Source organism: Mytilus californianus, unplaced genomic scaffold (genome assembly GCF_021869535.1).
Source record: "Mytilus californianus isolate M0D057914Y unplaced genomic scaffold, xbMytCali1.0.p SCAF_2, whole genome shotgun sequence".
NCBI classification, from domain to species: domain Eukaryota; kingdom Metazoa; phylum Mollusca; class Bivalvia; order Mytilida; family Mytilidae; genus Mytilus; species Mytilus californianus.
The window spans coordinates 121,778,218-121,793,124 of NW_026262668.1; the positions used below are offsets into that span (position 1 = coordinate 121,778,218).

The 14,907-nt window shown below is 31.8% G+C and overlaps 1 protein-coding gene and 1 long non-coding RNA gene across 3 annotated transcripts in view; one reads left to right on the forward strand and one right to left on the reverse strand.

Annotated features, from left to right (window-relative positions):
• Positions 1-14,907, reverse strand: part of LOC127728737 (uncharacterized) — a 206,880-nt gene that overhangs the window by 181,559 nt on the left and 10,414 nt on the right. Inside the window, exon 1 of one of the 2 annotated variants that reach the window (XR_007994343.1) lies at positions 3,399-3,626. The exons of the other annotated variant lie outside the window; for it this stretch is intronic. This is a non-coding gene — a long non-coding RNA (uncharacterized LOC127728737). Of the gene's footprint in view, positions 1-3,398; positions 3,627-14,907 lie in introns of those variants that run through there. 2 annotated transcript variants of the gene reach the window in all.
• The window catches only part of LOC127728687 (tRNA wybutosine-synthesizing protein 4-like), a 45,658-nt gene that overhangs the window by 16,218 nt on the left and 14,533 nt on the right, over positions 1-14,907 (forward strand). The window contains exons 5-12 of the mRNA XM_052236298.1: positions 390-504; positions 5,281-5,428; positions 6,458-6,524; positions 7,267-7,389; positions 8,594-8,774; positions 10,166-10,417; positions 11,697-12,482; positions 13,260-13,357. Of these exons, the coding sequence (XP_052092258.1) occupies positions 390-504; positions 5,281-5,428; positions 6,458-6,524; positions 7,267-7,389; positions 8,594-8,774; positions 10,166-10,417; positions 11,697-12,482; positions 13,260-13,357 (1,770 nt within the window). The remainder of the gene's footprint in view (positions 1-389; positions 505-5,280; positions 5,429-6,457; positions 6,525-7,266; positions 7,390-8,593; positions 8,775-10,165; positions 10,418-11,696; positions 12,483-13,259; positions 13,358-14,907) is intronic.

Consider the following 14,907-nt stretch of genomic DNA (forward strand, 5'->3'; position numbering starts at 1 on the left):
CAAATTAAAAATTTATATAACTTGTAGTCTTTATTTATTATTTATATTTTACCCAACCATTCTCAAAATTTGGGACAGCCAAAGATCAGTATGATAATTCTGAGAAAGACTTGAAAGAAGAACTTTTTTAACACTGTACATTCAAAATGAAAGTAAAGAACATTTTTTAATCCCACTTTTTGTCAATTTTATATGAAATATTAAATTGGCAATACTGCCTAAAGTTAAAGTTTATCACACTCTACTTGCATACAAAACTATTTAGCAACCCCTATTGCCACCGGGTTACCTTACATGGCATCAGTTGATTTAACTTTTCCTGTACTATTGTGTTGCATATTTAAACAGCAAAGGACTTATGTTGTGTAGGACTTAAATTTATTTTATAGATAGATTTTTGTGATGTAGTAAAGAGGAAACACACTGTGATCAGTACAAACTCTACCTTGAACAGTTTGATACCAGGATATTTCACACAGTCAGAGAAAGAAGATCCCTTGATTGGTAATTTTCTATTCCTATGAGTTATCTCCCATCTGTGTAAAGAGTTGTGTCCTCTTATAATATAAAGTTTTCTTTTTGACATGTTTTGATAAGAAGAAGTGATGGAAAATAAGGGTAATGTTTTATCAATTCTTGACACAAAATCTCTTCATACACTTGACAAAAAGCAAAGGAACATCACTTTTATTATACCTCACTTAATTTTTGCGTTGGGTATAATGTTTTTGACCAGTCTGTCTGTCCATCAGTCCTGTTCTTGTCATCGCAACTCTTCTGAAACCAATCAACAGAATTTCATGCAACTTTATAGATAATAAGGACATATTATGTAGATGTGCATATCAACAGGAAATCAGGTTTCAATTTTTTTCTAGGAGTGATGCCCCTTTGCACTTATTGGCCTCAATATACTACTGCAACAGATTGTCATCGCAACTCCTCTGAAACTACACAACATAATTTCATGAAACTTTGTAGATAATAAGGACAGACTATGTAGATGTGAAAATGGATAGGAAATTATGATTCAATTTTATGCCCCCACCGTCGCGGAGGGGGCATTAAGTTTTACCCTTGTCCGTCTGTACATACATCCGTCCGTCCGTACGTCCCAAAGTTGGTTTCCGTTCTCTAACTTAAGTTTGCATCAACCAAATTTTATGAAACTTATACACAATGCTTATTACCACAAAACACTAATCAAGTTTGAAATTGGGTGCCGTCACGATAACAGTTCTTGAGTTATACCCCTTTATAAACATGAAAATTGCTGAGTTTTTTCGTTTCCATTCTCTAACTTTAGTTTGCCTCAACCAAATGTTATGAAACTCATACACAATGCTTATTTCCACATAATACAGATCAAGATCTAAATTGGGTGGCGTCATTTTTACTGTTCTTTAGTTATGCCCCTTTATAAATATAAAAATTGCTGAATATTTTGTTTCAGTTCTCTAACTTTAGTTTGCCTCAAACAAATGTTATGAAATTTATACACAATGCTTATTACCACATAATACAGATCAAGTACAAAGTTGGGTGGCGTCACTTTTACTGTTCTTGTGTTATGCCTCTTTATAAACATAAAAATTGTTGAATTTTTCATTTCTGTTCTCTAACTTTATTTTTCTAGGAGTAATGCCCCTTTGAACTTATTGGCCGCAATATACTACAGTCTGTCAGTCCTGTTCTTGTCATCACAACTCCTCTGAAACCAGGCAACTGAATTTCATGAAACTTTGTAGTTAATAAGGACATACTATGTAGATGTGCATTTCGACAGGAAATTATGATTCAATTTTTTTCTAGGAGTTATGCCCCTTTTAACTTATTGGCCTCATATACTTCAGTCCCTCAGTCCTGTTCTTGTCATCGCAACTTTTCTGAAACCACACAAACAGAATTTCATGAAACTTTGTAGATAATAAGGACATACTATGTAGACGTGCATATCAACAGGAAATTATGATTCATTTTTGTCTCGCCTTGACAGAGTCAAAAAAATAGACATAGGTATGCTGTTTCTGGCTTCATAGGCGGCGTCAACAATGTATTAGTTTGTGATTAGGTCTAGTTCATGGTGAACCACTAGTGGTAGGTCAGTGATATTTGGTATGCAGTTGTATTAGCATTGCCACATCTCATTACCATGGAGATTATTTGGCCCTGCGCCCTCATTCATGGTCTATTGACTTTGAAACGTTTGCTTAGTTTTCATGCAGTAGTTTGTGATTAGGTCAGTTTAAGGGGAACTGTTAGTGGTAGGTCAATGATAATTGGTATGCAGTTGTATAAGCATTAGCACATCTCATTTCCATGGAGAATATTTGGTCCTTACCCCTCAGTCATGGTCTATTGACTTTGAAACTTTTATTGAACTTATTGGCCTCAATATACTACAGTCCGTCAGTCCTGTTCTTGTCATCGCAACTCCTCTGAAACAACACAACAGAATTTCATGAAACTTTGTAGATAATAAGGACATACTATGTAGACGTGCATTTCGACAGGAAATTATGATTCAATTTTATATGCCCGTTTACGGGACGTATTATGGTAAACCGTTGACCGTCTGTCTGTCCGTCCGTCGTCAACATGTCGGACATTAATTCAAAAATGCTATAACCCAATATGCATGAAACTTTGGTGAATTGTTTATATTTATTGAAGTGAGCTCCCTTTTGTTTTTTATAAATTTCGGATTTACTGTTTCTGAGTTTTGGGGTTTTATTCCTTAAAAAAGGGGGGATTTTCAAGTTTTCGGACAATAACTCAAAAACAGTTTCACCAATTTGCATGAAACTTTTGTGAATTGTTTATATCTATTGACGTGAGCTCCCTTTTGTTTTTTATAAATTTTAGATTTACTGTTTCTGAGTTTTGGGGTTTTATTCATTAAAAAAGAGGGGATTTTCCAGTTTTCGGATAATAACTCAAAAACAATTTCAACAATTTGCAAGAAACTTTGATGAATTGTTTATTTCTATCGACATGAGCTCCTTTTTGATTTTTATAAATTTTAGACTATACATTTCCGATTTATGGGGTTTTATTCATTACAAAAAGGGGGATTTTCCAGTTTTCAGACAATAACTCAAAAATGCTTTCAGCATTTTTTATGAAACTTTGGTCAATTGTTTATATCTATTTTTGTAAGCTCCCTTTTGATTTTTATAAATTTTCGAATTTAGGTTTCTGAGTTATAAGATTTCATTTGTTTATAGTCTGACAACAGATTTACTAAGCATTGGGCAACAGCACAGTGTATTGCACAACAGCAAGAAATCTTTAATTGAATATAAATTCAATTCATATAACCAATTTCAAGTTCTTTGACTACATTTATTCAGAAACCTATAATATGTCAAATATTTAATTACAATCCAAATTCAGACCTGTATCAAGCTTGAATATTGTGTTCATTTTTGCCCCAACTGTTCAGGGTTGGACCTCTGCGGGCGTATCCAGCTGCGCTCAGCAAAGCAGTTTATTTGTAGGAGTTATGCCCCTTTGCATTTATTGGCCTCAATATACTACTGCAACAGTTTGTCATCGCAACTCCTCTGAAACTACACAACAGAATTTCATGAAACTTTGTAGATTATAAGGACATAATATGTTAATGTGCACAGTGTTCTCCCCAGGATTTTTGGATAGCACCAGGGTAACGCGTGTGGACTTCTTGGTGAAATATTTCATGCAATCAGTTGTGTCTTGTCGCGTCGCTTAGCTCTAGTTAATATTCATCTGAATTTAAAGTAATTAAATCTTTTATAAAATCCAAAATCAATAAAAATAAAATATCATTAAAAGTGAACAAAAATGTTCTATCGGTGATAATCAAACATAGATACAGGCTTAATACTGCCCTGAAATCTAAATCTTTATTTGTCATGAACCATTTAAAAGGAATTCCTAAATCTATAAATTTATCTTTGGTCTATAGATCTATAAGTAACCATATTCAATGTCAACAACTAAGTCTCCCTAATTTCCCGCCTAAATGACAGGAAGTAGATATAAATAGATTTAACATGTGCTTTTGGATAAAATTTGCAAGAATTAGATTACTTCTGTTATTCATTGATTATGGATATTGATATCCAGTTTTAAGGTACAGTCATGCATTTTATTTATAAAATATAATAGATTGCAATTAATTGTAAATAAACTTGAATATTCTACGTGAACTAACTGGGTCATGTGATATGTACAGACAGATACTACAGTTTGAAACCCGACTATCATGCAATAACTATGTCATACTTAAAGATAATATTGTCCATGGTTTAATCAGAGACATATAATACTATATTATAAGAATTGGGAAATGTATAGTTGTCCATTATACGTAATTAGCCACCTTTATGATGTACACAAAATGTACCTATCGGGTCAAGACACTGTTTGTGTACAAAGTATTTACCGACTTGTCACAGGTCAGTGCTTGGGTGAAGAGGGAAGCCATAAAATAGTTATCTGTGATCATAAAGTTATGAACTCTTAATTAAAACACAAAAGAATCATGTTACAAGTGTTAATGACATCGATTAAATGCAATCAACAAGGTTAACCTCATAAGGTAAATCGATCACGTGGTGTAAACAATCTGTGTTGAACTGGTTTGAACTGGTCAAATTTCACCTGGAATTTTACACCGCACGGAAAAGATTTAACAAGTCGTTTAAAACTTTACCGATTTACGATTTTTTAACTGAAAATTTTAGCACCACGGAGAAAAATTATACATCGCGGTAAGAACGATACCACCGCGGTAAAAAATTATACATCGCGGGCCCGCGGTCCTTTAAGGGCCTGGGGAGAACACTGGTGCATATCCACAAGAAATTTTTATCAGTTGACTTTTGTTGGAGTTATGAGTTTTTGAACTTAGGAATCCGGTGAGATTTTGTTTACCCAGTGACAATGTGGGGGCGTGGGGTATTTGAGTGTGCTCACTAAGGTTCTTTAATTTAGGTTCTACATTTAAAAGTAAAAAGTTTTAAACTATATTTCTCATGTTATTTCTATTTTAAAAATGTCATGCAAATATATACATGAAACTTTGTCTCTGCAACTACTTGTTATGCATTCTTAATATATGACAGCAAGCATCGTCTGGTTATGCCTTCCTGAGTTAAATATTGTAAGTTCCTTCAATATTCTACTTCCTGCTTGCCAAACACTTATATCTTTAGTCAACATCATTGATTGAAGGTATAATTAATGAGCAATAGTTCTCAGTAGATCTTGTTATTATTATTTCCTGAATTCCAGAAATAAACACAGACAGATATAAGTTGCTTGGTGTGGATTTGACCCAGCATAATACATTGGAAGCCTTATTGAAAATATGTGGTATAGATTTTGATAATCCAACATTGCTGCTGTCAGAATGTGTGTTGACCTACATGACAAAAAGATGGTAAATATTATGTTGTCTGAATGTTGCTATCAGAATGTGTGTCGACCTACATGACAAAAAGATGGTAAATATTATGTTGTCTGATTGTTGCTATCATAATGTGTGTTGACCTACATGACAAAAAGATGGTAACTATTATGTTGTCTGATTGTTGCAATTATAATGTGTGTTGACCTACATGACAAAAAGATGGTAAATATTATGTTGTTGTCTGATTGTTGCTTTCAGAATGTGTGTTGACCTACATGACAAAAAGATGGTAACTATTATGTTGTCTGATTGTTGCAATCATAATGTGTGTTGACCTACATGACAAAAAGATGGTAAATATTATGTTGTTGTCTGATTGTTGCTTTCAGAATGTGTGTTGACCTACATGACAAAAAGATGGTAACTATTATGTTGTCTGATTGTTGCTATCATAATGTGTGTTGACCTACATGACAAAAAGATAGTCAATATTATGTTGTCTGATTGTTGCTATCAGAATGTGTGTTGACCTACATGACAAAAAGATGGTAACTATTATGTTGTCTGATTGTTGCTATCAGAATGTGTGTTGACACACATGACAAAAAGATGGTAAATATTATGTTTTTGTCTGATTGTTCATATCAAAATGTGTGTTGACCTACATGACAAAAAGATGGTAAATATTATGTTGTCTGATTGTTCATATCAAAATGAATGTGTGTTGACCTACATGACAAAAAGATGGTAAAAATATTTATGTTGTCTGATTGTTGCTATCAGAATGTGTGTTGACCTGACCTACTGACAAAAAGATGGTAAATATTTATGTTGTCTGATTGTTGCACTCACCATATCATTACAAATCCTCCTATAGAAATAAAAGATGTAAACGAAAGTCAGAACATTTTTATCAGCTTAAGTGACCTATGTGTATGTGCTGTGTTTTCAAGATTTATATAATTAAGAGTTCTGACCCATTTTGATACCCATATATTTAATCCATTGTTTATTGATCAATATTATTTCAAAATAAGTTTTTCTTTATTTCTATTCCAGTTCCTCAAATGTGATCCAGTGGGCATCTGAAACATTCTCCAACTCTATGTTTGTGTTATATGAACAGGTATAGTGATTTGATATATTAAACACCATAGTATTTTGTGTTATGCATTGATAGTCTTATATCATTTGTTTAAAATTCTTGTCTGCATTTTGAACAAATTGTGAGGCATTTCAAATGCTTTATTTCTTCACTTGTTTGATGTTTGGTACATACCTGCCAACCCTCCCATTTTTAACCTTGTATAGATTATAGCCAAAAATTTAAGAAATAAAGTATATTTATTAACTCTTATTGGTGTTTTGTAGATGAATACGTAAACAGGTCATAATTTTACTTGAAAATGTCGTTCACGCAAAATCTCCCTCTTTGAAGGTTTCAGAGGTTGGTAGGTATGGTTTGGTAGAATACAAAATTTTAAAACACACAAGGCAAGTTAGAAGTTAGAAACAAATTCTACAATATTTTATACTGTAGGCATGAAATTCTGCATCAATTGTTATAGTTGGACAAATGTTCTCAAAGAACTTTTAATAAATTACAAACTCACAGGAAATGTAAGAAGTTCCTGTTACAAAAATATAACTGTGTCATGATACAGCTGCTAAACAATAATAATTTATTAAAAAAAAATATAAGGAATTATGTACTATTGCTAATTTGTGTCAAGGGTATATACATTTGGTTAAGGCAAAATATATGGTTAAAAAAGTCCTCTAATATTTCGTTACCATTGGCTATTAATAGTTACTCCAATACTGACTTGTTAAAAATTGTATTTTGCAGCTGTTAATTTTTTTTTCAGATAAACCCAAATGATTCTTTTGGATTGTTTATGCAGAACCATTTCCGGACTATAGGTTCAGCTTTAAAATGTATTAATGCATTTCCAACCATGGATTCTCAGTTACAGAGATTTAAACAGTTGGTAAGTTAGAATGTAGTTATTAACCAGATGAAACATCTGTTTTATTTGATGCAAAGATAAATCTATTGTCATAAGGGTGAAATTTTACAATAACAAGAGGGTTTAAGGGTCAGCTATAATGGCTATTGCACTATAATTACACACAACATGGTTTATTTAAGGGTCAGATATAATAGCTATTGCCAATTATCTGTTTAGTGAAAAATCCTATTTAACCATAGAAAGAATAAAATGTTTACCTGGGGAAACAGTATGTACAGTTGTTTCATTGATTTGTAGACAATAGCTGTTTTTATTATCTGAAAAAAAAAAAAATGCTACCTAAACGCACAGCCTGAGAGATAAGGTCAGTTGCTGTGTTAAAAATGAACTGCAAGAAATGGTCATTATTAGTTGTGCACAATCAATTAACAGGGGTTTTTACCTTAATATGATTTAAACGGTACGCTGATCAATGATAAGTTTTTTTTGCAAATAGGTGACCTTTTCCTTTACTTTGAGAAATAGGTTATCAATATTTTTGTCTAAAAAACCATTGCAAAAAAAGTTCTTGTAAGTAATATGATAGTTTCAGTGTAATGATTTTGTCATTAGTTGATCTTTACTATGAGGAATATTTCAACTATACTTGTTGTTCATTTCTGACTGTCATGGTTACTTGGCCTCATCTTGTTTAGTACACAAATTAACAACATTTGAGTCATTGTGACCTTTATTTCATGTTTGAATGACTTTTTGTGCTAATTGTGGTGAAGTTTTTTCATGAAGAGCCAAGGATGATATAACATCAACATTTCCCTTAAAAATCTTTTATACAGTACAAAGCATTGCATAACATATTTCTCATATTGACTTTCATTTCACACATGAAAGACATTTATTTTAAATCTTTCACCACAATAATCATCATATTTTTAATACTCAATATTTAAGATTTAGGTTAACCTGAACTATTTTTCGCTTTAAAGTAACTTTACTAACTGTTATACATTTAATTCAGATTTCAGGATGTCTATCAGGTGGTGGACATCTGAAGAACACAATATCTAGTTTAGTTTTTGCAGGCTCCAACTGTCTGTTCAGCATTTTTGTTTTAAAAAAAAACCAGCTACTGACATTATAAGTGCAATTGTTCAAGTAAATAATTTATACAGATGGGTTGCATTTTTAAAAAGTTGATAGTATTCATGATTTTACTTTACAGGGTTGGGAGCAGTCAGAAGCAATGGATATGAACCAATTCTATTATAACTTAGTTTCTGAAGAAGAACGAAACCGAGTGGAATGGTTAGAACCATTTGATGAATATGAAGAATGGCACCTTAAATGTGCACATTACATGGTGTTGTGTGCTTACAATAAAACATGTGAATCTCTGTTGTCAGGTAAAGCAAGCACTATATTCACACACTACATAGTATTGTGTGCTTACAATAGAACATGTGAATCTTTGTTGTCAGGTAAAACAAGCACTATATTCACACACTACATAGTGTTGTGTGCTTACAATAGAACATGTGAATCTCTTGTCAGCTAAAACATACACCATATTTTAACACTACATGATGTTGTGTGCTAACAATAGAACAGGTGAATCTCTGTTAACAGGTAAAACAAACACTATATTTTCACACTACATAGTGTTGTGTGCTTACAATAAAAATTGTGAATCTCTGTTAACAGGTAAAACAAACACTATATTTTCACACTACATAGTGTTGTGTGCTTACAATAAAACATGTGAATCTCTGTTAACAGGTAAAACAAACACTATAATTACACACTACATAGTGTTGTGTGCTTACAATAGAACATGTGAATCTCTGTTAACAGGTAAAACAAACACTATATTTTCACACTACATAGTGTTGTGTGCTTACAATAAAACATATGAATCTCTGTTAACAGGTAAAACAAACACTATATTCACACACTACATAGTTTTGTGTGCTTACAATAGAACATGTGAATCTTTGTTGTCAGCAAAAACAGACACTATATTTACACACTACATAGTGTTGTGTGCTTACAATAGAACATGTGAATCTCTTGTCAGCAAAAACAGACACTGTATTTACACACTACATAGTGAAGTGTGCTTAAAATGTAAATTGTTAATCTTGAGCTATAGTATTAAGGTAAACTGATATCTTACATTTACACACTACATGTTGTGGTGTGTTAACAGTAAAAATTGCAACCATTGATTGTTAGATATTAATTTAACTCTAGATTAGCTTACCGTTGTTATGTATGTAATGTAGTTACTCTGAAGAATGTGAACCATGGCTGGTCAGGTTGAAATGATAATATGATATTCCCTTTTAATGACAATTTTTGTCAAATTTCTGTGCGCTTTTGACTGATATCTTGAAAAGTATGGTAGATCTACAGCAAGTGTAAACAGCAAAATTGAAAAGTATACAAATTGATATCGAATCATTATTTTACAGACATTTAATTTGTTGATGACTTATAATATAGGAAGGCCATTTGATTTGAAAGGATGGAAAAATCTGAGTATTTTTTTACCCTGATTTTGACATAGATATCAATATGGCGTACTTTTACCAGATAAGCGGCTCCTTGGAGCCTCTTTTGAATTTCGGCCGAAGAAAAGCTGAGAAAAAGGGAATCTTATGAAGATTATAAAATATAAGCTAACAGTTAATAAAACTATAAACTGGCCTAAATTATGAAAAATTTAAATTAGTATTCAGCAATTCATTACTTTTAATCAAATAATTCTGAAGGAATTAATCATTTTGTATTATAGGTTTTACAAAAGATGTCTCCCTATCTTCTAACGTCATTCCATCATGTGTGACAATAGAAGCACTAGCTAATTTGACCAGTATCTTGAGGATTGGTCATGCCAGTACAGTGGTCAATGGTGTTATAGTTACTGTAGCAGGATTTGGGGAGGAGTATGGTAAACATCAAAGGTTGTCATCAGTTATGATTACAGATGCAAAAACATTCAAATCAAAGTTATTAAATCTAGATGTAGATCTTGATAAAATTGAAAGTAAGTTAAACTCTATTTTGTCTATTGCTTTATGAAGACATAAAACTTAAGAAATATATGTAAGTAGAGTTTTAATGTCTACTATAATGGTATTGAAATGTGGAATCTTAATTGAAACTTCTAGCTTGAGGTTAGAAATAATGATACACTATAAAAATAAGGAGATGTGATATGATTTCCAATGAGACAACTATCCACCAGAGCACAAACGATGTTGAAGTCACTGTATATTTGATATCAAACCTTCTTTTGCCATTTAAGTTTTAACTATTTCCTATCTTACCTAATTTTGAAGAAATTTTTAACCTTCCAAAACATCTGCATTGAATTCTTAAATTAAATTTTTTTAAACCTCCAAGAATTGTCTTCTAAGATGGTTGTAAAGTATTTTGTAAAAGAGGAAAATTATTTTAAGGGTAAATATTTTGTTATTATAATGTTAATGATGAGATGTTCTGTCACGATTTAGGACCTTTTTAAGAATAGTTACAAACTACCCAAACTTTTATTTAATGAAAATTTCATCAAATGGTTTTCAAGATTTTTCTAAAAGAATTCCAGATAAATTTCATATGTGTATCTGGATACCATTTTGCATGTATCTAGAGGTATGAAGGTGGTCATTTCAGTATGCTGAAATTTGGTAAAATGCTGAAACAGGATAACACAACATTATTTAATGGGCAGAGGAAACTAGACAAGAATTTAGGACCTTGGAATTTTGATTAATTTAGCTCTGTTATATATTAAAATACTAAGCACTTATCAACTGAACAAAATTCAGACACATATCAAAGTAGTGATAGGTGGTAATAATTCATAAAGGAATAGTTTAGGTGGCTGTTTTGACCACTTTACCATGTAGATCTCTCCATGTGTTAACCTTTAATTGTAAATTTCCTTACACCTTTATCATTCTGCTTACAAAAAAAGTCAATACTACAGCTCTGTGACACAAAAAAGATATGTCTTGATAATATTTAGTTTCAATGAATTTATCAAATACATCCAACTTGTTGACATTGTAACACTAATGATCCTTGACAACAATTTAATTTCACTCACATGACAGATCTATATAGTAATACATTGTATTGTTTAATGTCAGCCCATTGACACAAAATCTATCTCCTTTATTTACCTTCTTCTGTGCAATACACAAAAAGTTTATTTCACTTGTCGCTGGTGTTTTAAGATATTTTTTTCCAGAAAACATGATAATCTATTCTTTGTATTAGGATGACAAAATGTGTATAGAATAAATAAATTTCTTTTGCAGTAGTAAGGCTTCGACATACACTGTGTCCACTAAAGGATGGATCAACAGTTCTTATTGGTGGAAGAATGTCACCTACTTATTGTTGTACACAAGTCATTCAGCTCCTACTTAATTGTCATGATTCAATAGGAAAATACACTGAAGGAACTGAGAAATCTCTACAAACAAAGGAAAACAACACAAATGGCACCCAAAATTGTTTTAGTAAAGGGTCACATACATCTACAGATTTGACACATGAAGATGTTTTAAATGGAGCAGCAAGAAAAACTGAAACAGGCAACTTGAATTATGAATTTGTTAATAGCAGAGACAGGAAAGGAAATCAGAATAAAGATGAATCTGAAAAACTGAACTGTGTGACACAAAATGAAACATTAATTCCGAACTCAGATTCCAGACATTCTGATAAAAATTGTGTAAACATTGAAAATATAAACTTAACTTCGCCATATCTCAATGCAAAATCTAATGAAACACACTCTAATAAAGAAATTTTAGATAGACAAAATTCATCAGATACCAAAATCAAGGAAAAACCAAAATGTTTATCAAATAGTTTAGACTTAGATAAGAGTGAACAGAACACTGATAGTAATAAAATAAATTCAAACTGTCATAAAAAAGACATTGTTATTTTGGAAACCATGAACTCTGATAATAAAAGTGATAATAAGGAGATTAAAAGCATTGAATCTGTGTCATTAACTTGTTCTGTGATAAAACAAACAGGATACATTCCAGTTCCTAGATGGCGCCACTCTGCAGTTGTCTGCCAAAAAGCTGGTATGTTTTTCAGTATTTTATTTAATGGATGCCAAAGATGTTAACTTTGTTGTTTGTCTTTTCAAAGTGAAAGTGTCAACTATTGAATTATAAAACATTTAATTGTTATGTATAAAAAAATACTGTGGTCTATTTTAAAGTTATATTTTTAGCTCACCTGCAATCACTTGGCATTTGTCATCAGTCGATTCCTTATTGGAGTAATTGCCCTTTGACGATTTTTACCGTTTTTTTGTGTTTCTTGCCTATATTTTTTCCTATTATCTTGAAAACTTTTAACAGACAGAAAGAAACTTTAAGAAGCCAAAATGATCAGTAAGACAAGATTAGCTAAAATATAGATGAATTTGTCAGTTGTATTCTCAAAGGAGTTATTGCCCTTAAATGACGATTTTAACACTTTATTGTGCTTTGGCTAAATACTATAGAAATAAAAGAGAAATTGTAAACAGAAAAAATGATTATCAATACAGGTTCAACAAAAGAGATATTTTAGTCACGAATAATATTCTAGTCTAAAATGTTGAAAAGTGTCCATTTATGAAGATGCACATAAACCTAGAGTGAGCAACTCATGCTGTTTAGAGCCTCTAGTTGTTGTAAGGTCCCATGTCCTTATTAACCAATTGAAAAAAAATATTAAAGGAGCACAAAAAATATATTGTGCAATGAATAAAGTATGTATTATTTAGAAAAATAACAAACTTAATAAATATTAATAAATCTTTAGCAACATCAATCTTTATCTTTTGTTAAATATTTTGAATTTTTAAACAGGTAAAGAAATGATATTTGTATATGGAGGTAGGAATGAGACACATCTGGCCTTGAACTGTGGATATTTGTTTGATCCAGATAATGGACAGTTGAGTCAAGTAAGAAATAGTCACATTAAGTTAAAAGACAAATGATAAATAAATGGAGAAGGGCAATGGAGCAGACACAAAATTATTAGAAAGTTATCTGTAATGTGATGTACTAGAAAATAACAGTATCCATAATAAAAATAATATATGTTTCCAAATATGTACTGGCTTTAGTTTAAAATGAAGAAAAGCCTTTTACTAAAAAAAAACTTAATACCATCAAATACAAGTAAAACATGTTGCATTTTCAGAAATAAGGATTCAGGAGTTATACCCCTGAGATATTGTTACCATAATATAAATTATTAAACACATTTACAAATGTATTGATTGTCTAATGAATTACTTACAATCATCAAATAAAAATATATTTTACGTTAAATTTTCAACATGATAGCTTCTATACTTTTCAATTCTCTTGAATGTGCATGTTAGATTTGAATTTCAATCAAGCTTTGTCACAAATCATAAAAAGTAGATTAATTGTTGTTCGTTTAATGTCCAGTGGTATGCAAATTCTGTATTATTTGAATAGTAAAAGCTGTCGTGTTGAAAATTTAACAGTATTTTCAAGATGAAATCCCTATACCTTTTAAATGTCCTAAATATGCATTAAATATTTGCCACTGGATGTTAAGCTTACAAGAATTAATTTACTTTTCAAGAGTTATTTTAAAAATGAAAAAAAGAAGATGTGGTATAATTGCAAATGAAACGACTCTCCACCAGAGACCAAATGACATGAGTTAGCAAGTTAGCAACTATAGTTAACTGTACTGCCTTCAACAATGAGCAAAACCCATACCGCATAGTAAGCTATAAAAGTCCCTGAAATGACAAAGGTAAAACTATTCAATTGAGAAAACTAACAGCATTGAACAGCTGGATTTAAGTACAAACAATAAACGAAAAACAACATGATATTAGCAAAAAACAACAACCACTAAATTACAGGCTCCCATCTGGCACAGGCGCATACAGAATGTGGGGGTTAAACATGTTTGCTGGCTCCAAACCCTACCATTAAAGTTTAACTCCCTAAAATTTAATTTTTTCATGGCTTTCACATTACTTTCATTATTTACCTTTCTCTTATGTGTTTTTATACGACCGCAAAAATTAAAAATTTTTTGGTCGTATATTGGTATGACGTTGGCGTCGTCGTCGTCGTCCGGCTTCGTCGTCGTCGTCGTCTGGCGTCGTCCGGCGTCGTCCGAAGACACATTGGTTTTCGCACTCTAACTTTAGTTTAAGTGAATGGATCTCCATGAAATTTTACCATAAGGTTCAATACCACGAAAGGAAGGTTGGGATTGATTTTGGGGGTTATGGTACCAACAGTTAAGGAAAAAGGGGCCAAAAATAAGCATTTTTGTAACTTCCAGACAATAACTTGTGTGTAAGCGTATGGATCTCTCTGACATTGTACCACAAGGTTGCATATCACAAAGGAAAGGCTGTAATTGATTTTGGGGGTAATTGCCTCAAAATTTTAGGAATTAGGGGCCAAAAAAGGGGCAAAAAACAAGCATTTTTCTAGTTTCATGACAATAATTTGT